The following is a 25,232-nucleotide window of genomic DNA, read 5'->3' on the forward strand; positions in this document are numbered from 1 at the left end:
TTAGAGGACTATCGGTGCGCACTGAAACATCACAGGCAGGCGGACTTCATTTAGAGCCTTTTGGTGCTTCAGCTTCTCTCACGGATGTTCTATCAATACAAAGACCTTTGGCGGAGATACCGGGATGTGTACGGATGTGTTTGACAAAGCAAACACTGACTTTTCCTCCAACTTGTAGCAACCTCCTCCATTCACTAAGTTGAGGGGCTGATGAAACTTTTTTTTTTTTTTTTTTTTTTTTTTTTCTGAATGAGTATCCCGCCGCTGGCTGCCACATCTGGACTCGAGATTCTCGGAGCTGTCAAGTCACGAGCCAACGTTAAGCCGGACCTGACCTGACCCTGCTCTTCTCTTTTGTCCTTCCCAAACTTTGAGGCGGAATATTGGACTTTTATCTTCATCTTTATATTTTCAATTTATTCCCCCCCCCCCCCACCCACCTCCCCCCCGTCAATTTAACGCTCAAAATGGAACATTCAGTCTTCAGGATAACATGCGTCTTGGTGGTTATCTGTCTCTCTGATAAAAGGTGAGTTGAATAACTTAAACAGAATTTAAAGTAAAGTTCAGCTTTGTTAGTTTAAACGGGGAAACATCCTTTGTGTACATTTTAAAAAAAAAACGTTTATTGTATTTAATTTCAATCATCATAAGCAATACAGATAAGTTAGTTACTGTACCTACTTTTGCAACATTACAGACAGCTTTCTTTCATGCAAATACAGTTGTATAACTCACACTCTTCTTAACTTGTCCTGAAAGCTAAAATATACAACTGAACAATTACAAATTAAGAATAAAATATTTATTTTTAAACACTTGTTTACAGCGTTTGTCCAGTTATCTGCTCTCCATGCACTGCTTTTTCCAAAACAATGTTGCCAATCAGCTGAAAGTTACCCTTTGGAAAGACAGTTGTTGGAACAGGTTTACTCTAAAAAGCAGGAAACACAACAGGTAGCAACAGAAGCCGTCCTGGAAATTACAGAAGCACACATGTAGGCTAATGCCACCTGGAAAGTAGAGCACAACCATGACAGTCATTATTGTCATGGCATGTTTTATTTTGGTGGTTACTAAGGTGAAAAGCTATTGTCTGCTTTCCTGAAGGGAGCATGGGGTACTTGTGTGCGAACTTCAGGATGTGTTTCTTTGATTTAATAAAGAGGCTTGCAGAAGAGAAAGTAAAGAAGCTACGCATGTTGAAGTTTCTGCAGCTGTATGAGTCTGTGTGTGTGTGTGTGAGTGTGTGTGTGTGTGTTACTGTACACTCCTTCCTACACCTGGTATTTGTGTGTGCTTGGCAGTGTGTGCTTCAGCATGTGTGCATACAGATGTGTGTGTGCCCACAGCCATGCATTCTCCTGGCATGTGCGTTTCAGTCACACTGAGAGAACCTGTGTTTGAGTTGTAATGATATTGAAAAGAGAAGCTTCCTCTCAGACCGTCATCAGCGCAGACCTGTGTTTTCTTTGTTACTGTTGTTACTGTTTCTCTGTGAAGAATACAAAAAAAAAGGGCTATGACGGCTGTCAGCTGAATTACTGTCGTTCACATGATTGATCTGCAACAGAAGCAGCAGACAGTTGAGTTCAGCGACACACCTTACAGCAAAAGAGTCGCTGACTTTACATGGTAACGGATTCCCTGAGGGGATTTTTCTGCAAAACTGTTACTAAATGTGTTGGAACTGTGCCAACAAAGTGGAAGCTGTTGCTCCAACCCCCACTGCAACTCACCTGTTTTACTGTACAACTATTATCTAGTCACCATCAAAGGGAAGATCAAACAAAACTAGTCTTTAGCCTATTAAAACTCAGCGCAGGAACACAATGCCACAAGTATTGATAGATATATTTAAAGAACCCACATTCCTTTAGAATCACCGAACGGACTGTCGTCTTTTACTCTGTGGGAGTAAACATTTGCTTTAGGTAAGACATTTTAGAATCAAAACAGAAAGAAAAGAAAATGAGACTGCTCCTACCCCTTGCCACCAAATTGCCAAAATATCTCATCTACAGTACTACCATGAGTTTGGATCATCAAGTCAGACCATGTGGATCTCAAAAACTTGGGCTAACATCCAACTTAACAAAACAAAATGTTTTAACAGAAGCATAAAAGTCAAAAGACAAGATAAGATACTTTATTGTCTCTGAATGCGACAACATTTTGTATTTCACAAACAGACCAGCATCAAAAGAAGAGATAAAAAAAATGAAAATGTAAATAAAATAATTAAAGATTTAAGTCAAAAGGATAAAAGACAAAAGCAAACAACACTCAGTATATTCAAAAAATGAATAGTGGCTTTTGCACAGTGTTTGAAGATGTGGCAGTAAGTGTAAGAACAGGGAGCAAAATGTCTGACTTGTAGGTTTGTCTCCTCAATAACCCGACCTGTGTGCTCCATGCAGGGTAGACTCCAACGAGATCTTGGGCCTGAAGCTCCCCAACATCGACCCCATCCTGAATGCCAACACAGTGTGTCTCACTCTGCCGGGTTTGACGCGTCGCCAGCTGGAGGTGTGCATGCGTAACCCGGATGTGACAGCTTCAGCAATCCAGGGAATCCAGATCGCCATCCACGAGTGCCAGCACCAGTTCAGAGGGCACCGCTGGAACTGTTCCAGCCTGGAGACCAGGAACAAAATACCCTACGACAGCATAGTCTTCAAAAGAGGTCAGTCTTATGGTCAGAAAGAAGCCATGTTGGTGCACAACAATCCATGTCACATCTACTTTTTTGTGACTGTGCTGCATCTTTTGCAAATGCAAATTTAGCAAATGCTGCTAAATGTTAACTTCAAAAATGGGAAAATGACTAAACACCTTTCGGAAGTGAGGGTTAGGATACCTTCTGATCAGTTCAAAAGTTCTGTCTTCAAACACGCTGTGGTTTCATCCTCAAGCACACTTTGATAGAATACCTTGAAAGGAAAAGCTTAGTAAGATTAGTTAGCACAAAGATACCTAAACATCCTGAACAAGCATTGGTATGATTTTCTTCTCCAAACACAGTCAAAAGATTATCTAAAGAGATCATTTCATCCCTTGGATACAGCTCTCGTCTGATGTGAATGAAGTCCTCCAAATGTTTAGATGATAGTGACTAGCAGACTCTATGCCCTACCTAGCCTACTTACTGTATCTTCTCAATAGCTTGACAATAGAGCAGGTAGCTTCAAAAGCGGTTAGTCACCTCAAGATTACCAAGACTCATGCAGATCAGTTTCCTCTGACGCTTTGTAGTGCTAGGCTCTTTGCAAGCCAGCCACAAAAGGTTGAAAGAAGATCTTTCTTCGTTAGCAAGCCTTTAGATGGAGTCATCCCGGTTTAATGACTGAAACAGGAATCCATTCATGAGTAGCCAGAGTGCCTGAATGCAAGAGCAGCGCAAAATGTGATGTCTTGACCTGAGTTTCCTAACAATATAAATTGTAAGTAGAACTTTGTAAACATTTTTGATGATGCAGATGAATAAAGGTCCTAATTGTGAGCAAACTGATTTAACTCAAATGACATTGGCATGTTGGGATGTTGGGCAAAGGGTTCCGATTATACTTCTTGAATATCAAATGTATGCATCGCACTGTAGTGCAATGGCTTGGCGACATCTTTCTCCTAAATATATCAATTGAAATGATTGATTATTAGTGCATAAAATAGGTGCACAAAGTGTGTAAGAATTCAAAAAGGTAAAGACAACCAATCAAATACATCCACATATATCTATTTCAGCCAACAGGGCGCATGCAAAGGTGGGCTGGTCAGGTTTGTTGGCCTGACCAATGGGCACTGACATGTGTAGAAGCACACAGTGTAGAAACTATTCAATATCCTTTAACCACTTGCAGTAAACTGGAAAGGGAATTTCCTGTCATCGTAAAACACACTGATTAAATGTGTAAGATGAGATAAGATTTTATTATCGGAACGACAACTGATGCCATTCTTGATCTTCATCTTATCTTCGTCGAATCCAATAATGAAATATAAGTTCTTGTAAAACTCATTAGGGTTCTTATCTCCTATCTCTTTTGTGTAACCTTAAAAAAAAAAAACATTAATTACAGTATTTGCTTACACACCTCTGGTCTTACTTTCACTCCTCACTGAATCATTGAAAGGCTGTTTGTCTTTATTAGTAGAGGCGGTTGCTGGTTGTCTGGCATCCCTGGTTTGCCCCGGGTGCAGAAACTCCAAACCACTGATATAAACAACCTCTTTAACTCAGTGATTCATCTGTTAAATGCTGATATGTTCCGCTTGCTGAAAAAAAAATTGACACAAGTTAACGTGCCGGGGCTATTATCGCGTGCAGCTACTGAAAAAAGGGCCGTGCTTCCACTTACTTGACGTAATAAAAGTAAACTATCTAGTCTCACACATTGCTTCATATTTCATAACAACGAGTTTATGTACAGTATGTGTTTGAAAGGCTTTGAAGCAACATTTACATAGTGACACAAAACCGATGGAGAAAAACTGGTTCAGGTGAATGACTTATTTGGCATTAAAAACTCCTGTTCAATAATCTGACAGACTTTCTCTAATCTTTGGATTTTCTTTTTTGAGCTCGTATCAGGGGCTCTACATCTAGTCAAGTCAAGTCCGTTCTGTTTACACGAATCATATCAGAAGTTACCTGAGGGCTCTTCTCATGCAGAGCAAGTCTAGACTGAACTCTTCATAATATTATTAACAGAAACCAAATGTTTGTTTTAGTTTTTATTTACTACATTAGATGTGGCTTGCCTGTCTTGCTCTGCCACGTTATCTCTCTGCTGATGGATTCTGATAAATCTAATGGGCCCGTGCTCAGCTTGCATTAAAAACTGGGCTAAAGAGGACATCAGGCAAGACATGAATAGACAGAAATAGGAGAATCTCTCCCTCTTTTTTTTCTCTTTCTCCGTCACTGTGTCCTCCCTCGCTGGGCTTCTCCTAATGCTTTTACTTCCCTTGCCACAGCGAGTACTTGTGAATTTGCTCTCAGCACTTTCCCAACTCTCAGAGGCAAAAGCATAAACCTGTTTAGTTGGTTTCTGTAACACAAAGTGACAGTTTCCTTTCAATCTTTAATTCATTTTGTCACTTCCTCTGCCATCAGTTCAGCGGGGCGTGCCACAGCCGGTGAATTATTTCTTAGATTGATTTGTACCCAGTCTTCCGGGGGCCTATGTGCGGAGCTCAGCTCAGAGCAGGGAAAGAGCTAAAACGGGCTTTCTATGTATAAAGATGTCCTAAGTGGGCCTAAGTGCCATCTCTTTCGATGCCCCATGCTTGTGTGGGACAAGGTGGTTCTGTTTTTTTTTGTTGGTATGGCATATTGATTATTTGTCCTTCTTTTGGAACAAATGACTACTTGCATTTTTCCCTACAAGAGATGTCACCAGTGACAAACCAACTGAGAATTATCTGACTCTGCAGTTTCCCCTTACAGTAGCTCTATGATGTGTTTTATAGTCTCCAAATAGATCCAAGGGCTCATTGTTCAATTTTATGTGCCATACAGATATTAATATACAGCTTTACTGTTTTGATTGAGTCTCACTTGGGCTGTTTCCAAATGCAGCATGAAGCTCTTTTCAGTAAATAAAGATGCTCTGATAAACGCAGTGAGCACTACTTCCCCAGCACAAGACAAAAATGACCAGACAAAACAAGTGAATAGGTGTTGTGTATAGTGGAACACAAAGCAGCCAAAGAGTTAGTGGGGACCTAGAGAACTCAAATGTGGACATTCAACAGGTGGACAAATTAAGGACCCGATGCAGATACGCCTTTGCCATAAATCTGTTGGTTGCACCAAGTTGTACACCTCGATGTCTATGTCAAGTTTATAGTTTGTGCAGCTTCCATGCCGACTTTAAGCTGACTCTGCTTGACTAACCTATACAAGGGGCTGTCTTGCTGGCAGTTTAAAGGGATAGTTCAGTATTTCTGCAGTGGGCTTGCATGAGGTACTCTTTAAAAGTAAGTGTATTAGCCACAGGAGATGCCTAACAGGCTATACGGCTATGAAGACGGGGTCGTTTGCTACATGTTATTTAGCTAATTTCAAGTTTAACCAAGCTAAATAACAACGTCTGGGTAAATCTATGATTTACTTTAGGCATACTTTATTTTTCTGCTTGCACGCCACTTTGTTTTAGCACATACTTTGGCACACCACATATGTGTTCCTCCGCTTGAAGCGCACCGATCAGCTATTTGGGTCTATAGTATAAGAACTCAACATGAATTATGTCAAGGAGACTTATGTCTAATTATGTTGTGAATTTTGATATTACTGCTAAGACCTGTTAGAGTTAATGTTTCCAGGTGACGTTGCGATGCATTTTCATGAATTTCCCCCAGAGGATAAACAAAGTATTTCTGAGTCTAGTTTACCTCTTTGGCAGAACAAGATTAGAACTTCACTGCTTCCCTGACATGCTAGCTCTGTTTAAAATTGCATATTGCAACCATAAACCTCTAGCCTAGAGTAACATTGTTGGCGAATACCTTTATCATGTAGGCGCTCTTATAATTGTAGGTAGATATAGTTGTGTGACAGTGATTATAGGGTGACTAACTATTATTTGAAAACGTGCAGCACAGTTGCATGGTTCAACTACGGATTCAACTACATGTTAAAGTGTCCAGTGAAGTAAGCACAGAGGTTCAGCATGGCAGCAAATGTGTCAAACTTTACAACGTATCTTCCTAAAAACGAAATAACATCGAGTTTACCTAAACATATAAACGAGAAAAGCAACATCAAACAGTGCTAAAAGGGGCAGTTCAAGTTAATAGCATTTTTATTTGACTCCCAACGAGCAGCCTGAAACATTTCCCCTTAAAGCTGTGTGCTATAAACTCCTAAGTGGTTTCTTTTCATGTTTTCTTTACAAGTTTCCATTATAACCTTCAGGTTTTCTACTACAGTATGTGACTGCCAGTGGGGCTACTTTTATAGACCCTGAGGGCACCATGGCTCACAGAGATCTCACAACAAACGTTGCACAGGCTACGAGTGCAAGTGCTGCTGTCACACTCTCTTATCTGTCAATATTCACGGATTCCACAATTAGACATGGAATTGTGTGCACCGATATATATTAGCACGGCTAGAGTGAAAGTGTTTGTGTGTTTACGCGTGTGTGTATACATAGGAAAAGACTACTGTAACATTAGTCTGCAGAATTACAGATCGGTTGCGGTAGAGTTTTACTCATTACATGTGCTGCACTCTAGTGAGATTTGCTGTCCAGGAGAAAGGGATGTGTTTAGCTGAAAAGCAGTCACACATGGTATAGAGGGATTACATGCACACAGTCATTTAACCACCTCCTCTACATGCAGAAGTCTGCCTGGGCCATTTTCAAGTGATTACAAGGCAATCAAGGCTTAATTAGCATGTTCAAGCAAAACAAAAAAATGCACTTACAGTAACACATATTTGGGTTCGAAACTTTCACTGCAAGACAAAAAACTTGATAATATCTTGCTTCATGAGCATAAGGGGCTGAGGGAGACTCGGCTTGTGCAGAGTGTGAGTCCTCTGTGAGTTCTCTGTGTGATGGGAGTGGTGGGAGTCTGTTCATGTTCAGCTGGCCCACTGACGAAATACGCAAGTGTTTGGAACACTTAATTGCTATTGTCCCAGATGTTTCCTTAGGTGATATGAGTCTCAGCATGTGTGTTTATAAAAAAAAAAAGGTGTGAATAAATTCTTATGCATGGCTTAATCAAAATAGTCAAAACTTTACTTAACTACAGCATGGTTGTGTCTGAAGAAGTCCAAACTCTCAAAGTGTTGTACACATTTTGCCCACAGTTAGATTTAAAATATGCTTTTGTTTAAAACTCTTTAGAAACTTGGCTTTAGCTATATAATCATTATCCAAATATCCAAGATGTATATATACATCTATAAATGTATATACAAGTTTTACAACATTACTTTACTGGAAGTGAATGTGTTTATTGCTCATTCTGTTTCTGTATAGAGTAGAAAATACAGCAACTAAAGATGTCCTGAGATTTAATACATGTACTAAAGCTGTATACACGAACAATGCTGAGGACTACATTTGTCCTAATAATCTTAGTATTGATTGTGATCTTAATGTAATTCTCCATCCTCTATGTACATGGTTATCTCATTTTACCTGACAGGTTCACAACACATGCATATTACTGTATATGTTCTGCCTCCAGGTTATAGAAAACATGTGCATTTTATATGTATTTTAGACCCTACAGCTGCTTCTTTAAGAAACATGGCACTTGCAGAACGTTGACACAATCCAGGTTTATACTTTTTGTCATTTTGGGGTAAGCGGGTGATATACAGTACAGTGACACTTTAAAGAGTTCAGATGCCATCTTCCTCTAGGTAATTGCCTTTTTAAAAACCTTCTTCTTCTCCATATCACATGAATTACCCAACTATCATGTACTGTATTCCAACAGGTTTCAGAGAGAGCGCCTTTGCATATGCCATCGCAGCAGCGGGCGTGGTGCACGCGGTGGCCAACGCCTGCTCCATGGGCAAGCTGAAAGCGTGCAGCTGCGATGAGAAGCGGCGTGGGGACGAGGAGGCCTTTCGCATTAAACTGCACCGACTGCAGCTGGAGGCCATCCACAGAGGGAAGGGGATGGTACACGGCGTCATGGAGCACTTCCCGGCTGAACTGCCGGGACCCCAAGACTCCTGGGAGTGGGGGGGCTGCAGCCCGGATGTGGAATTCGGTGAGAAGTTCTCGAGGGACTTCTTGGATGCCCGTGAAACCTACAAGGACATCCACGCCCGTATGAGGCTACATAATAACAGAGTTGGGAGACAGGTGAGTGCGGATCCAAAGTGGGAGGTTGTGGATATTTGAATGCATGTGTTTGTGTTCCTCCTAGTTTGTGACTTTGTTTTTATATTTTTCCATTGCAATCTTCCTTTTTGGTTTTCTTTTCAGCCGATCCTTTCAAATCAGACACATTCAAAGGGCCCAAATTTGTCATACTAACGTTCTTCAATGTGTTTGTTTCTACTCCAGCTTCTATGTCTGATGGCTTTGAATCCATTTTTGGAAAACTAAAAAATCCGCCTTCCATTTTTGGCTTTCCCCCCAAATTTAAGAGAAACTCTATCTCCAACTTTTACTCATCAAGTTAAGTCTACCACTTTTCAGTTGTTAGGTGTCATGTGGGTTCGTATGAAAAATAACTGATGTGGTCATCAACTTGGAGTTGGAATTCAAGTTGATTACAAACTGTAGTTGGGGAAAAAAAACTATACCCTCTTGTTGCAATTGTTTTTAACACATATCACGAAGTGCATCTAAGGGCCGACTTTGATTAAGCTGACTCACAACACACTAAGTGACTCGTGCTATGAATAAAAATATTTCACAATCGTTAATATAATTTCGAAAAGAAAAACATTTGACACCATAAAAACAGGTGGAGGGTTGGGTGGGTCGAGTTCTGCTGGGCCAATAATAATGCTGCAGTGCAAAACCCAATCTGGTTGTAGTGGTGAGGTCAACCGTGTAACACAGTTTTTTTTGTTGCTTGCAAAAGTCTGTGCGTGTGTGCATCTGTCTGTGTGTGTGTTGCTTAAGCTGCACCTTTAGTAATGGTTTCTCTGCAGTTCATATTATGTTATATTAGGATTTGTTTTTCTGTTTGTTTCTTGGACGATGGACACAAAACAGTTATCATAGAAGTTTTATGATATAAGAACTAACTCCAAGCTCTCTTCATACCACTGAGCCTTGTTTTGAAGCCTTTACACAAACACAGGGAGTCAGTTGTTTATGGAGTCATTATATTACTGTTTTTATCTAACAAGAATTCTGCTACAATTTGTTTCAAATCAGAATTTGGAAGCTTATTGTTATTATATATTCTTTGTGAACACAGATGAGCTACTGCGGAGGTCCAATTGGAAACATTTCATTTTTGTTGCAGGGCAAAGAGGATAATTCTTTCTAAAGAGGAAGTATTTAAAAAGTATTTTAGTGTAGTAAAGACACGTGATAAAAAGCTGTTTTGTTTTGTATTTAATTCTGGTTTTCATGTAAAAGGAGGAAAATTGATATGTGGTCATCCGAGGGGTCAGCAGCTTTAATAAATACAGTTACTGTCTCACATAGTTTTGTTGCTAGGCTTTTCTGTCATAAGTGATTTTTTGACTCAAAACAAACAAAAAAAAGAATAAATATTAGAAAAGTCAATTTTTATTTCTTTATTAGTATTTTTTATTTAAGCTTAATCTGGGAAATACAGTTTCAAACCATAGTTTCAAATCACCAAACAATCAATCATCACTCAATTTCATCTTGTGTATTTTACTGTTGAGAGAAAACCTTCACAATGTAATCTATCTCAGTACAAACCACAGAGAGGAACAATGTGTATTTGTTCCTGCCACCACAGAGGGAATTCCCATTATGATTCACCTTTTTGCATTGTGGTTACCTTAATAAACAACCTGTAGGAAACAGTAATAGATACAGATGTCTGGAGTAGCTTTCAACTTTATTTGACTTTGATTTTCAGTACAACCTGATAATGATCCCAAGTTATGAGTGATGTTTTAGATTGTTGATAAAGAAGGGAAAAAAAGCTCTGGTGCAAATTATTCTTTTGATGGTTTATAAGTTATATTCGTGATTTTTTTTTTCAGATTTATGGTAGAGCTTACAGATCCACAGGTGTGGTAGGTAGATAGCTTGATTCATTTTCCGTCAGCCTTGTTACTTGTGTTACATCTTGTATTGTTTTGGCTTTGCATTGTCTTGTTGTTTCTTCGGGGAAACTTCAGTAACTTCCCCAGCTCTCAGGACTTGAAGAACTTACCGATCAGTCAATATCTCCTAGACAGATCGGGAAAGTTTGTACCCATTGTGTTGTTAGGACGATGGTCATTTGCTCACTGTATTCTTTCATTTATTGATCTGTGTGATCAGTCTTGATGTCCGAGTAGAGGAACTGAATTCAGTACCAAGAGGCTTTTTCTGTACTCATGTTTACCTTTCCAGTTACAGTATAAGTTGACTTCTTCTGTTTATCGAGAAGGTTCTCATATTTTTAAGGACATTGTACGTAGTGATAAGCAGCATCAATGATGATTGTTACAGTTGTATATTGGGATATTTTTGACTGTGAAAGTGCCAAACAAAATATTTCAGAGTGATATTACTAATCGACCTTCCCAATCCTCTTCAAATTAAGTAAAATAACTTGTGTTGTTTTCTCAAGTCGAATCTTGGTATTATTTCTAATTTCTTTTGACTTCTCATTCCTTCAGAGTTTGCTGCCTGGGGCAATGGGAGAGAGAGATGTAAATGACAGTGATAAAGCCTTAACAATATCCAGCTCTGTGGTGGAACAGAGACAAGAAGCGGCCGTAAATTGCTCATTGTTCCTCGTTTCCTGTTGAGTAATTTGGGCCTGTATCTTTCCATCAGTTTACTTTTGGTTTCCTTGATTATGCAGTCAAAACACAAATGTGAAGCGCGTCATCTGGACTCAACAACAGCTGGACTCCCTGCAGTAGCTGTAATGGTAGAAGAAGTCATAGATGTAGAACTGATGACATATATTCCAATCAGTGATGTGGATTTGGGAGTACACTTTGGGTGGGGGGCTGTGTAGCATGTGTGACTGTTTAATACAAGGGAGAGAAATCTATTGGGTCCTCCGCTTTTTTGTTTGGATGTAAAGTGAGGTCTTGAGACTTGGTCAATAGGCAGGGTCACACTGTGGCGTCATGCAAGTTGTTTTTTACTCTGTCTACTGTACCTCCTGAGGCCACATGCAGCCAAAATGTTGAAGCCCTAGAGGTCATTATAGCACATCTAAAGCATCCGAGGTTTCAACCTGTTTGAGTCCTTTCTTGTTTTGTTTCATTACTGTATATGCCGTCAGGAGAGACGCTGAAACCTCATCTCTTGTGAATACAGTGAAGGTCTGGATTTAGATTATTGTTAAATCTTTGTTAATAATATTGCAAAGAGGGATGACTGGCTCTATATAGAAATGTTCTGTGATGATCTGAAGCTTTGTAACTAAAATCTCTCGATTTGGCTCAACATGAAAAAGGTCAAATGTAACCCGTGAGAGACAAATTATAATCCTGTCATTTCTTTTTTCAGGGAAGAGTTATTTGTGACTTTGTCAAATTAATGGTGAAGGTAAAAGCTTCTCAACTTGTACATTATGTTTTGCCCTCAGCTAACATGTCCTGGTTGATGTTGGTCATTTTGTAGATGAAGTGTTGTTATCAAGGCAGAAAATTGACTCTTCTGGTCTATATGCACACTATTTGCTTTGTTGGAATCATCCGGTTTTAGCAGTGACAGGCATTCATTAAAAATTGTTGTATTGAAAAAAATCCTCACACTGAGGGTCTGGTTTGCTTTGTAAGTCACTTGGGGACATCTTTAATCAATTCATTTAATTAAATAGACAGTTTGATCTTTTCAGAAGGTTATACTGTAGAAAGGATCAATAGTGTCTCTCACGTTTCATAAAGAAAATGTTTTCAGTGTGGCAGGCTGCAGAGTTCAAGCCAAGCAGACTTCATCATCCATCAAACAAGAGAAACTTTGACTCATAGCCATCATCATTTAAGAGATTAGAGCTGTCATTGGAGATGATTGCTTTTGCCATCAGTGATGAATCTGATAGCTGAAATCTTTAGCATTATCATTTATCTGGGTATCAAGATTAAGGGACTTTTTGAGCTATCTGCACAATAACATACCATTGTTTATATGGACTTGCTTAGAGGGATGTGGTTGACAATGGTGCAGACGCTATCAATGGATGGAGTGAAAGAAAGAACAAAAAGAAGAGGGAAACAGGCAGAGAGAGAGGAAACTGAAGAAGAGAAAAAGTGAGGGAGAGACAGAAGGTAGAGTGAGTCATTGCATAGCTGTTGTACTGTAAAATACCACGCGCCTTGATGACTTCAAATAGTATAAAAACCGCAACAAAACCCCTCTAAGACCTTGAGTTGAACACACACACTGACGAACACACACACACACACAAACACACACATGGCCCCTAGAATCAAACAAAAAACATTGACAGGTGGGGCCTCAAAATAATGCCTACCCTTCCCGTATCTCTTTCCTCCCACCGACCTGCACACCGCCTCTGCCACCCCCACTCCTCACAGAGAAGTAGTCTTTAAGCAGAGGAATGCGGTGGTTTTTTAGCGGGGTGTGCATGTCGCCTCATGCCCACCCCAGGGTTCTCACGGCGTCCCGTCTTGTTTTTAGCCCTAATTAGTGGCTGCTGGCAGTTTGGAAACAGATGTTTAAAACCCTGCAAAAGATTTTAGACTTCAAACGCCGAGGCGGAAAGTAGAAAGAGATTCGCCCTTCCTTCCCTCCCCTCTTTCCCCTCTGCTACTTTGCCTGCACAAACTTCTCTCCAGCGGGGCTGATTACAGAACTAATACTGTACACGAAGGAGGCACGAGAAACGAAAGCACATGGGGGGTTAATTTACATAGGATACCCACATATCACTCACTCATTGCATATGTTAAATGCAAGCTTGTCCAACACTTATGTACATTTGAAAACCCCAAATTCTTAATAAGTCTAAGTTAATTATTTGAAAACCTTTGAATCGATTAAAACTTGTAATTCAGCCAATTTAGAAAGATACAAATCAGTTCATCATAATTCTTCATTAGTCTTAATGTGCGAATGAAAAGTTCAGCCCTCTATGTTGTTTTTGCAATGATCCAAAACACACTACTGTTCAGTAGCTAATAATGCCTGTTTAATTGGCTGTCTACATGTTTAAAGTTGCAGCTCATGAAATGGAAACACTGCGCCGCTGCAGTCAATTTCTTGGCCAAGTTTTTTTTTTTTTTTCTTCTGAGCGTTCCTCTCAATCGTTTGAAAAGCACACCTCAAAACAAATGCTTGGCACGCTTTCCTGTGTTGATGCTGCAGAGCTTACTGCCTTGCAGAGGCTCTGTTGAATCCTGTCTGTTCATTAGGTAGGTGGTGACAGTGTTGGCTTTGCAACAGTTTGCCGTAGTACTGGCAAGCATCTTCTGCTAATTACAATTTACCATCAGAGCATGACTTCAGGGTAGAAAGGTGAGATCCCCCCCCCCTTTTTTTAAGGAATGAAACAATACTTTTCAACTTCTTTTGACCTCGCTTATATGTTATGCAGCCAATGTGCTGTCTAGTACTGCAAAACAATTTTAATTTTTTTTTTTGTAATACTTTCTCCTGAGCCACAGCAACAAAAGTAATTGGTAATTTAAAGACAAATAAGAGGTTTGGACATTTGTAGCTCTTTATTTTGGTTATATCAGTTATCACATTGACACTCGTCTTGAGTGTCATCTTCAAGTTGAAACTTTACTGCCATGAGCATATCATCAACATTTCAGGCCGCTGTATTTTCATATAGATATGTCAAGAAATGTCAGTCTACTGTGGCATAAGGACAGAAATTGAGGAGGAAGTTGAATCTTTTCCAGCCAGTACCTTTACTCATGATGGACTGGTTTATTAATAACTATATGCCGTAAAAGCCCTGGGACGGTGCCAGCTTTTATATAGCGCTTCACCTACTTGGTGACTGCTTTCAGTCTGCTTTTGTGTTTGTCCTCATGAGCAAACACACGGCGACTAAATACTTTTAAACCCTCAAGAAGCTTATTTAGTTTAAGGTGATGTGTCTTCTTTTGTAGTTAATCTGGACGTCTTGCACAAGAACTCCAGCCTGCTCTACAAACAGGTTGTAATGTACTTTATGTTGTGCTTTGTTGAAAAGAAAATGGCAAAACAGTTTGTTGTAAAAGATTAATGGTCCGTGAAACTGTCATCTGGAAGAATTGTGACATAAACAAAAACCCCATGCAGTTAAGCTTCTAATGCTCGCAAAGCTTGTGTTACTAGACAATTGAAGACTTCTTTTTGTGTATGTAAAGGCACAGCGTTGCTTCATAAGAGCACTGAATCTAGAACAGCACTTCTCTCCCTTGATCAAAACTAGCAGAAGTGGAACTTCTAAGATCCCTCCATGCCCAATTTAACCCTTGAGCGGTGATGATGAACTCTCTGGAGAGCCCATTCAAGTTAATTCTTTGACTCAGAAGAACCCACACGAAAAGCAAAGTGTGTTTGATCAAAAATAGCAGCATTAATGGGGGGGTTAGTCCTGTGCTCTTCAGAGGCCATTTCATATCATCAGTGGTGTGCCGGGCATTCCAGAGTCCTGACAGTGCAGGGGCAGAGCATTTGATCTGACCCACCACAAACTGTACACACACCAACACACCAACACACTGGATGTGCATGTATACACACACACACACACACACACACACACACACACACACACACATTGAGTCATAACCACACAACTTTTCTCCTTAACTCAAGCGCTTTCACATACACATAAATATACAGAGGTGAGGGTTTCATAGTAAAAGCCGCAGCAGGTGGAAGTGCTTATGCTGGTAATAACATTTTATTAGAGTCTCTAAATGAGAGCTGTGGACATTTAACAGTGAGTAAATACTACATACACACAAACACTCCTGCTTATGTACTTCTCTCGCTGTACACTGTAGAAATGCATGTGCTCAGTAATTGCATGTCATTGTGTTTGCACGTGTGCGTGTGTATTTGTCTGCTGCCCTTAACTGTTCTTTTGAAGCGAGGCGTTTGATTTGTTTAAAGTGATGTCTGGGCTTAATGTGCTGCTGTGGGATTTGTTTGTGTGCTTTGATATTGCCTCGGATTTCTGCTCGGCTTTAAAGGTCCTTTAGCAGGTTTTCTTTGAACTGACAAACATTAGGCAGCATGCAGAGTAGTCTGCTGTTTATCAGAGACAAGGGTCGCTTGCAGGACACATTGACGTTAGATTAGGATTTTCTCAAAAGTGTCTAATGGTGATGACACAGGGGATTGGCCGATGAATTAATTCAATGCGTGCTACTAAAGGGAAGAGGGAAAAGCACAAATGATACCTGCACAGATACAGCTGCTCTAAACAAGCAGTAAAGCCTTTTTAGTGGCTGTGTCTCCACCTAGCAACGTCTACAGTTTAACAGAGCCAAGTGTTGATTACCAATGTGAATTAAAATAAAAACATGAAACAAAGTATTTTTAAATTGTATTAGACGTCAAATGATGTCCTCTATCTTAACAAAGTCAAAGGTATTAGTGAAAGATGATGTTTGACCCACACAAACATGATATTACAATTCACAACACTTCTATTGTGGGATTCCTATGTACTGTATCTCATAGGACTTTCCCCCGCTAAAAAAAGCTCTGCTGTCAGTCATCACCAACTCCTTCATTACAACTGAGTCATTACTGACTCATGATATCATGAAATTTGGTGAAGATGACAGAATGATGTGTAACACTATGGCTAACAGGAGTGTGGTAACACTTTACCTTCGGCATTCTGAAGAATCACTGCAACATGCACTCACATGCGGTGGGTGAATAACTGCTGCATTAGATTCATATCTTATTTTTAGATCATTATCTTTATAATTTGTGACTACATGGGTATGTCTGTATTTTTTTCCACCTCTAATAAGCTGTCCAAATGTAACAACATTTGTCGAGTTCTCGTTGGAATTGTAACCTATTTTCTGTTAACCGTATTGAATACATTTACTTCATCACACAGTGGTAACCAGGCCAGACGCCGGCTGTGATCTTAAGTTTACTTGTTACACTCCTCTTCATAAAACAGTTGTCTGCGCTGCTCCAGTATGCTTTTTTCCTGGTCTACTGTATAATGTCGCCTGCAGTCCTAATCTGCCACCAACATGTTGTATTTGATCTCAGTCTGGGGTTATTTCATAGGCGCCTCTGTCTCACTCTTTAAGCCAATTAAAACGTGCCAGATGTTTCTTTCTAACTGTGGTACGCCATTGACTTTAAAGCAGTTACATCTCGCTGTTTGGAAGAGCATTGTAATCCAATTAATATGGCATATATGTGTATTTATGTATAAGCAGGTTTCAGTTTGTGACCCCATGGCATATTCTCAGCAGACATAACTTCAGATCATGACTAACTTGCATTGCAAGTTCTTGCAGTCTTGGAGAACGGACTGGGACAGCTAGTGAATCATTGCATGCTTCATTTATAAAACATCATCTCTTTTCCTCGTTTAACATGCTAACCTATTTTACTCTCCTCAAATCCAGACTTCAGCCCACTACTTCAGGAGTCTCTGCACACATAAATATGCACTAACATTAAGTGTGTTGTGCAAAGTGTTCTCTCAAAGCAAGCTTTTTTTAGCTTGTGTGAGGCAACCTAAGTTGTGCAACATGTACAATATTTGTGTATTTCCCTGTCCACATTGCCAAGACAATCACAGCCTATGACAGCTAAGACAGAGCGTCTGATTCCAATCTAATCTATAAGGCTAATAAAAGCAAGACATGATGACTAAGCATAAGTACAGTATCAGGATGATGGACACGTCTATTATAAGAACACCCACACACGCTCAGAGACACAAAAAATGCTTTCCACAAAGAGGTGGAGGAGCAGCAAAGATACGATCTAAAGATCATCTCTCCCTTCTGTCATCGTCCTTTTCTCTCACCTCCTCTCACCTCCACATTTACAGTACTCTTGCCCCTTCTGCTGCGCCAGGCTGTACCTCCTCCACCAGCCTTGAGGGATCCGTTTTCTTCCTATTTTAAGTAGTCAAGTTGGGTAAACACACACAAAGAGACAGACACAGAGCAGTTTATCTGTTGTCTGCCTCTCTTGTCTTTGTTGCATGCTGCTGTAGCCCCAGGTACAGATAGGAGGAACAGGAAGAAATCAGGTAGTCCCCACCTTTTACCTGATCAGCAATTTACCAGACAGGATCTTACAGGGGTCTAGATCAAAAAAAATATAGGCAAAGTTATTAATTTTAGGTTTATTGAAAGGTCATATCAGTAAAGGCTTAAAACGATTTCTGAGTTGTATCTTCTAACATAAAGTTTTTTTTTTCCCCTCCTCTTGTACAAGATGTTCTCTGCTAGTGTTGCGCCTCGCTTCTTTGTCAGATGGATCAGTGCATTCTATCATTCATGTCCTACTGACAGACCACTTCCTATTTGGCAAGCTTAGACAGCTTCCCCTTTTCCTGTTAAGGATTTGGATGTAGCTGTTTGCCTTTCAACCTCAAGTTAAAAGAATATTGAACATATCCCCCCCCCCCCCTCACCTGGAGTTATAATTCCTTTGTTGTGGTTAAAAGAGTCTGAAAAGCTTGCAAACCCTGTGCAACATGTTTTATGGGCTAAGTGGATAAATCTACTCTCACCCAGGTGTTGGCCTTCTGATGTTGAATTGGCAGATGTTCATTTGGAATAGGCTGTAAGGCGCTTTAAATCTAGAGGGCTGTTTCGGGTCTCCTCATTTGCTCGCAGGTTGAACCATAGCTGAGTTGCAACCGGTTGTTGACCCATTTGGCTGATTTTTATTTGTCACATGCTCATACAGATGTGCAGTGAAATGTAAGGACTGTTCCGGAAGGCCATGCAATAAACACTCAGACTTGAAAACAACAAATCTTTTGGATGCAACATTATCCAATTAAAGTTATTTAAAGCATTACCACAGACACTTTACAGCCAAAACATATTTGCTAAGCCCAACATTCTCTTGTTAGTCCATTGACGTGTCTGCTAAAGTGTCCAAACCACTCCACGTTTGGAAACTCATTTGAAACAGCAGCTCTCTAATTTCAACTTGTCATTTTTACTGGATAATTGAAGCTGAAATTTTGACTGTCTCTGGCATTATTAGCAGTAGCTATCTTGGCTAATCAGCTGGCTCCATGAGAATCTTGTGCATGATTTTGAATGTCCACTTGACTGTAGGGCTGGGCAATTAATGGAGATTCAATTTGAATTACGATTTTTGCCTTCCAACAATCATCGCAACCAGAGAAACGAGTTTGAACGATTATTGTGCAGCATGCAGTGTTGCGCTCATTTTGTCGGTAGGTTTCTTTCCATATGTGGAAAATATTTTAAAGTGTTGTAACATTTTTGCCACTAGAGTCAATCACCACTACCTCAAAAATATAGTTAATTTATAATTATTAGATGTTTTATTTGTTTTTCAGAATGGTAAAGTGTTTAGAGCTAATGTTTGATTCAGATGTTGTTAAGTCAAAGAGTGATTGTGTTTAACAATAATCGTGATTATAATTTTTGCCATAATTGAGCAGCCCCACTTGATTGTTCCATACATGATACATGAGTGAAACGGCAGTGATTTGAGTCATAAGTATGACAAGGGTATTATTTGACTGGACTTCTACGATTGATTAGCATCTAGGAATATGGTCTATACACAAGGGAGGGGGAGAGGAAGGGAGGGTATAAAAATATAGATGTATTTTAAAGTGTTTTTTTTTTTTTTCAAACATGATATGTGGCTTCTAAAAGACAGTAAGAAAAGTAGTCACTGCTTGGACTTGAAAGTGACCCTCTGTTACTGCTGTAGGTATTTAAGCTAGTTAGCCAGCCACACTAACAATTTAATCATATGTTCGGGGAGAAAATAAGCTGTCGAATCTGCTACTTATAACTTTTGCACTTGTGTTTGGGATTTTGAAAAGCACAAAACTTAGACACCTACTTTTAACTCTTCATTAGCAGAGATTTAGTACTACACGGCCTTTTCATGTGGAGAATACACCACTGTAGACAATGTTGTACTTTGATACATACGCATAGAAAAAAAGAAGATGCATGTTACTGTACTTCATGATCCCTCATACACATACACACACACACTCACAGACAACACAGCGCACACAACACAATTACTTGAGCTAATGTCATTACAAAAACAAAAACACTTTACAGCTGCTTTTGGAGTTTTACCATCCTTTGAAACCTCTATCCTGCTGGGAATGAATCTTCAAACAGTAGCGATGTGGATGCAGTCATGACTCCTGGGTCAGTTTGTGTCTTTAAGGTTTAAGTGGGTTTGAGAGTTTTATGATTACAGACTCTGCTGTGTGTTTTAGGCCAGCACATTTGTGATTCTGGGGTTGCAGCTGCCCCTATGTAAAAACAGAACCAAATGCTGCATTTTGAAGTCAGTGCAAGAGCTTTTTCAACTATTATATTGTAGTTTACTTTTAAGTCTTCTAGCTCATCTCTTCGAAACGAATCTGAGCTACTTTAAAAACATGTTTCCATCACTGTTAATAGCAGCAGAATGATTTTACTAAATTAAAACGATACACAGACAGGATATTTTAAGAAGCAGCATCAGTGTTCCTCACATTTAAATTTTCTGAGCTGTTGTTCATTTGGATTTGATGAGTGAATCTATAAATATCCTAATATGAATATCTTTTTAATGGTTGAATGTCTACCTAGGAAAGAAACCTGCAATTACACAATTTAACTATTGAATTGGAGTGAAAAACTTTGTTTTTTGAGGCCCCAGAATTGATTTGTCATCATCCTTGCTAAGGTTTTGCAATAGGAACCTGATTTTTTTTTTTATTATTTTTTTTATCATTACTTTTTTTTAGACTGCGACTGATCCCTATTAACTCTGGCAAACACAAGTGTTTTCTTTTGCTGCCCTTTTCACTTATTCATTCCTTACAGATGAGTCAAGTGGCTCAGTTTATCTCTATTTCATTCCCTCGTCCACCCCTCTGCTCATTCAAAGAAACATGTTTTTTTTTCTCCTTCTTTTCTCGGCATGGTTTGCTCAGTTGTGAAACCCCACTGCACAGCATGAAGTAGAGCCTGAGAGCACGCAAACCTAAACCCTCAGAGGCATTGAATAACTTTTTTCTTGGTCCTTTTTTTTTTTTTTAAATGGCCTGAAGCAAAAGAACAGCAAAAGTGAAGGATTCCATTTGTGTCATTAATGCAAATCGACATTGACTTTGGAAAAGTTAAGAACTGGATTGTCATACCCAAAAGGTACACGAGAGATCCCTCTTGTGTCTATTTTTTCCCCTCTATCCTTCTGTTCCCTCTGCTGTTTTTTTAATGAACGAGATCCCGGTTAAATAATGCATGGGAAAGTATGTGATGCTCTCCTTGGAAGAGTTTCCTCTTCTGAATTAAAATAAGAAGAGACCACAGCATCACTTCTGCCATGCACACACACACACACACACACACACACACACACACACACACACACACACACACACACACACACACACACCTAATTAAAACCTACATGCAGTACCAAAATATACACACATGCATTAGCATATAGAGCACTTTATACACATGCACACTAACCAACACAAATAACGTTTGAATAAACTCCTGTCCCTAAAATGGCTAAACACTCGCAATTTATCCTTCATTTGGTGTGGGCGACACTGTGTGAGTGGGTGTGTGTGGAGATTAGCATTATTGATAGCACATGTGTGGAATCTGTTTCACTGTGCAAGTGCCCAGCATGTGTGTGTATGTGTGTGTTGATAGGGGTTGCAACAGCAGCAGAATCTGTCAGTACTCTGGGTGGCCTGGTGTTCCTGTTGGTAATTGGATCCCAAAGTTTAGGGCAGGTGATGACTGATAAACACATGCACACACGCACACTCAAAATACACTTTATTTACACGCATGGATACATGAAGCCTACAAGAACATATTACTTGGATGGACTGGGAATACTTTAGATGTTTTATACATCGATATGTTTGTTTGTATGTGGATGTGTGCTGTTGAAACCCCTTACTTTTTGTCCTACAGCGTTGGTCATGTGCTTATGAAAATCTTATGAGTCATTGTTCTTTATTTTACATTCCAATAAAAAAAATATATGAGGGAGGTCCTCAGCCCTGAATAATATTTTTTATTTTATTTTGCTGCATCTGGGCCTAGTTACATGATTGTTCCCATCACTTTTTAAGAAGTGACTTTCATTCAGTCATGCCATTTTTGGCTATTAATTTCCATTTGATTCCCCTAGCCAGCTTTAAACCATAAAAGTCAAATTTATAAATAATATAATGCTCTGATGCCTAATGTGCTTGAGGGTCTTGCTTGAAGTAATTACCTGATAGCATGAGATGAATAATGAAACTAGCCGATGTTTGGGTAATGCCTGCATACATGTGTGTTATTTGATATCAGTTTGTTTGACAACAGGCTCCAAGTCAGACCACCTGGCTTTTAAAATGCAGGCCGAGTGTACCTTCAGGGCATTATGTGTCGTTCACTATGCAGAGAAATATCCAAAGGTTAGAAGAACAAAAAGTAAGACTAGTATAATGTTGCATGCAGTGGAAAAGTAACTTGTAATTGACAAAGTCATTAATCCTTTTCATTTTCTTATTTCCTTCCCTCCTCTCACTTCCTCACTACATCCCCCTCTCTCTCTTTTTTGTCTGACTCCAATCTGTCTTTTCTGCAGGTGGTGCTGGACCACATGAGAAGGAAATGCAAGTGCCACGGGACGTCCGGGAGCTGCCAGCTGAAGACCTGTTGGCAGGTCACCCCAGAGTTCCGGGTGGTGGGCTCAATCCTCAAAGAGCGCTTCCACATTGCCACGCTTATCAAAGCCCACAACCGAAACACCGGACAGCTCGACCACTCACACAACAACAACAACCACCACAACCATCATAACCACCACCATCACCATCATCACCATAATCAAAACAACCACCACAGTCACCACCATCATTCACACCGACGGCGGCCAAGCATCAACGAACTGGTCTACTTCGAAAAGTCACCAGATTTCTGTGAGCGGGACCTGGGGTCGGATTCAGCAGGCACACAGGGCCGGATCTGCAACAAGACCAGCCAAGGCATGGACAACTGTGAGAGCCTGTGCTGCGGGAGAGGCCACAACATCCTGCAGCAGACACGGAGCGAACGCTGCAACTGCAAGTTTCACTGGTGCTGCTATGTGGTGTGCGAAGAGTGCAGGATAACAGAGTGGGTCAGCGTCTGTAAATGAAGAAACACACACTAAAAAGACAATACACGATCCAGAAAAAAAGACGTTTTTAAATAAACTTTTAATTTGAAAGGGGAATATGACTGTAATCCATGTGCCCCATACCTTTTTTTGCGGTGGACTGCTGTATTCCAGGAGTGTGAAGCAGTTGAGCCAGCAGAAAGATGGAAGTGCATGGTCGTAATGTGTATGCACATGCGGCATATGTCTAAAGCTGCCATAAGTCAAAGAGCATGGATGTTTACTGCCCTCCTCTTGGAAAAAGGAACATAGTTCTATCAGATGGATGTCTGGGAGCTTCTAGTAGGAAATCTTGGCTCTGAACAAAGCAAACTTCTGTTATTTGGAAAACATGTGCAGCGCGACATACCGTTGCATGACCTTCAGGTGAGCTAAGAGGAAGTAAAGAGTAAGGAGTAGATTGCATGCAGAAAGAAAATAATATTGCTCCATACTTATAGTAATATATAAACTGAAAAGACTGATGCCTCTCATGAAACTTACATTTGACAATAGTCCCTCCTTCCACTTTATGATGTTGTCTGTCTTACGGCATACACACAGTCATGTTACACAGTACTTAACCCTAGCAATAACCCTTGTCTACTACATGCAATGCAAAAATTGACCTCTCCATTCACCAGATTCATAAAGCACAGGACTAGACAGAGCAGAGCAAATCTTGAGATTGTAAGGATGCAGTGCTTGTTTTAATTGGAGTTCATGTTCATAGTAATAATGTAAAACCTAAAAAAAAAAAAAAAACATAAAGGCATTGTCCGGCAAAACTAAAACTCAACGCAGATGCATCAGATGATAATACTATGTCGTCTGCATAATGTGCAACTCTTCTAAGATTGATAACTCAAAGGAAATATATCACACACTTTGAATAAAATGTAAAATATGCATTGTGGGGTCCAAAATCAAGTCCTAAGGCAGACAGGAATATTTAAGTTTATTATTATATAATTATATATAATATAATATTTAAGGCAAAATGTTTTCAAATAGATGTCAGCAACTGGAAAGGATATAGCTTCACACTGAGAGACTGAAGCTGAAGTCAGTCAAAAGACTGATCCAAAAGTCTGACTGCTGGTACTGCTTCCTGGGAGTTCCACATCAGACCCTTAAAAACAGAAACCATTTCCGACATTACAATAGAGTGTGTTAAAACAAAATCCACGATACGATTATGTGAACCCGTTTAAATATTGCTGTTTAAAGCCAAGTGTTTGTGCTTGTGCAGATGCATCGTGCCGAGTTATCTTGTCAACCTGTGTTGTCTGTGATATGTGATGTAAGAGGACTGTCAAAGTACAATGCACAGTACCCCATTAGTTAACGAGTACATTTCATCGTTGCCATTATCTGAACAGCATTGTAAATAAAATCGATTAATGCTGCACAAATGACATTGATACATTTAAAAGTGCCACAGGAAGCTGAGTGCTCGTGAACAGGCTTCAGTTTCTCACCCTATAAACATCCTAAGCTGTTATCAATCAAAGTATTTTGTGATGCAATGTACTGTGTGCAGCACTGTAAGCTTCTTGTGATATATTGACAAATGTCTTCACACTCTTTAATCATGTGCAAATAGGGATATTCTGATGTCAAGTAAAGTATGTTAAAGTATTTAAATAACAAAACTAAGATTGATTTCTGCCTATGCACATTTTGAAGGGTCAAATTTGATCTCAAGAAACTTGTATGAGTGAGGCTCCTTATCAGATAGTGTAATTTATTCTAAGCAAATGTGTTACTGTGTTGAAAGTCGGGGGAAATAAATCTGGAATTATGTTTCTGGTGTAACAAGTTCTTTTTGGTTCTGATAAGTAGTTTGCACATAAGGAACAGTGTCCAGGAAAATACTCTGGGAGCTATCAGCAATATGCATTTTGACATGTCATAAATGTTATGTATGTATGTATGTTCATGTTTTAATATGGTTATAATCTAAGTTATTTTATTTTTGTGGATAACTTAATATTTGTAAGACAATAAAGAAAGATGATGATGATGGAATGGGCTTTAATGTGATGAATAATAAAAACAACAACAGCAAAGCAGTGTCTTTGGTAAGAGAGAAGTTGTATGTGTGTTTTTTTTTTAGGTAAGCTGTCATCAACATTATTCATGATGAACTCCTTCGTTACTTCGTGCTCATTAATCAAGCAATCATTATTTGTATAGCACCAATTCATAACAAGTCTTATCTGTAGACACTTTACAAAAAATTATATGGGATAA

General features: G+C 39.5%; 1 protein-coding gene across 1 annotated transcript; it reads left to right on the forward strand.

Annotated features, from left to right (window-relative positions):
- Positions 1 to 13: 13 nt before the first annotated feature.
- wnt10a (wingless-type MMTV integration site family, member 10a) lies at positions 14 to 23,796 on the forward strand. Its single transcript, XM_020638451.3, has 4 exons — positions 14 to 529; positions 2,421 to 2,686; positions 8,467 to 8,840; positions 22,425 to 23,796. Exons 1-4 carry the CDS (start codon positions 468 to 470, stop codon positions 22,974 to 22,976), a joined length of 1,254 nt encoding a protein of 417 aa, XP_020494107.1. The 5' UTR covers positions 14 to 467; the 3' UTR covers positions 22,977 to 23,796.
- Positions 23,797 to 25,232: the final 1,436 nt, after the last annotated feature.

Source organism: Labrus bergylta, chromosome 13 (genome assembly GCF_963930695.1).
Source record: "Labrus bergylta chromosome 13, fLabBer1.1, whole genome shotgun sequence".
Lineage (NCBI taxonomy): Eukaryota > Metazoa > Chordata > Actinopteri > Labriformes > Labridae > Labrus > Labrus bergylta.

Excerpts from the sequence above, each read along its gene's own strand:
- wnt10a (XM_020638451.3), top strand. The coding sequence starts at position 468 with ATGGAACATTCAGTCTTCAGGATAACATGCGTCTTGGTGGTTATCTGT. Across the intron at positions 530-2,420 it reads ATCTGTCTCTCTGATAAAAG|GGTAGACTCCAACGAGATCT; the intron begins GTGAGTTGAATA and ends TGCTCCATGCAG. Across the intron at positions 8,841-22,424 it reads ATAACAGAGTTGGGAGACAG|GTGGTGCTGGACCACATGAG; the intron begins GTGAGTGCGGAT and ends TCTTTTCTGCAG.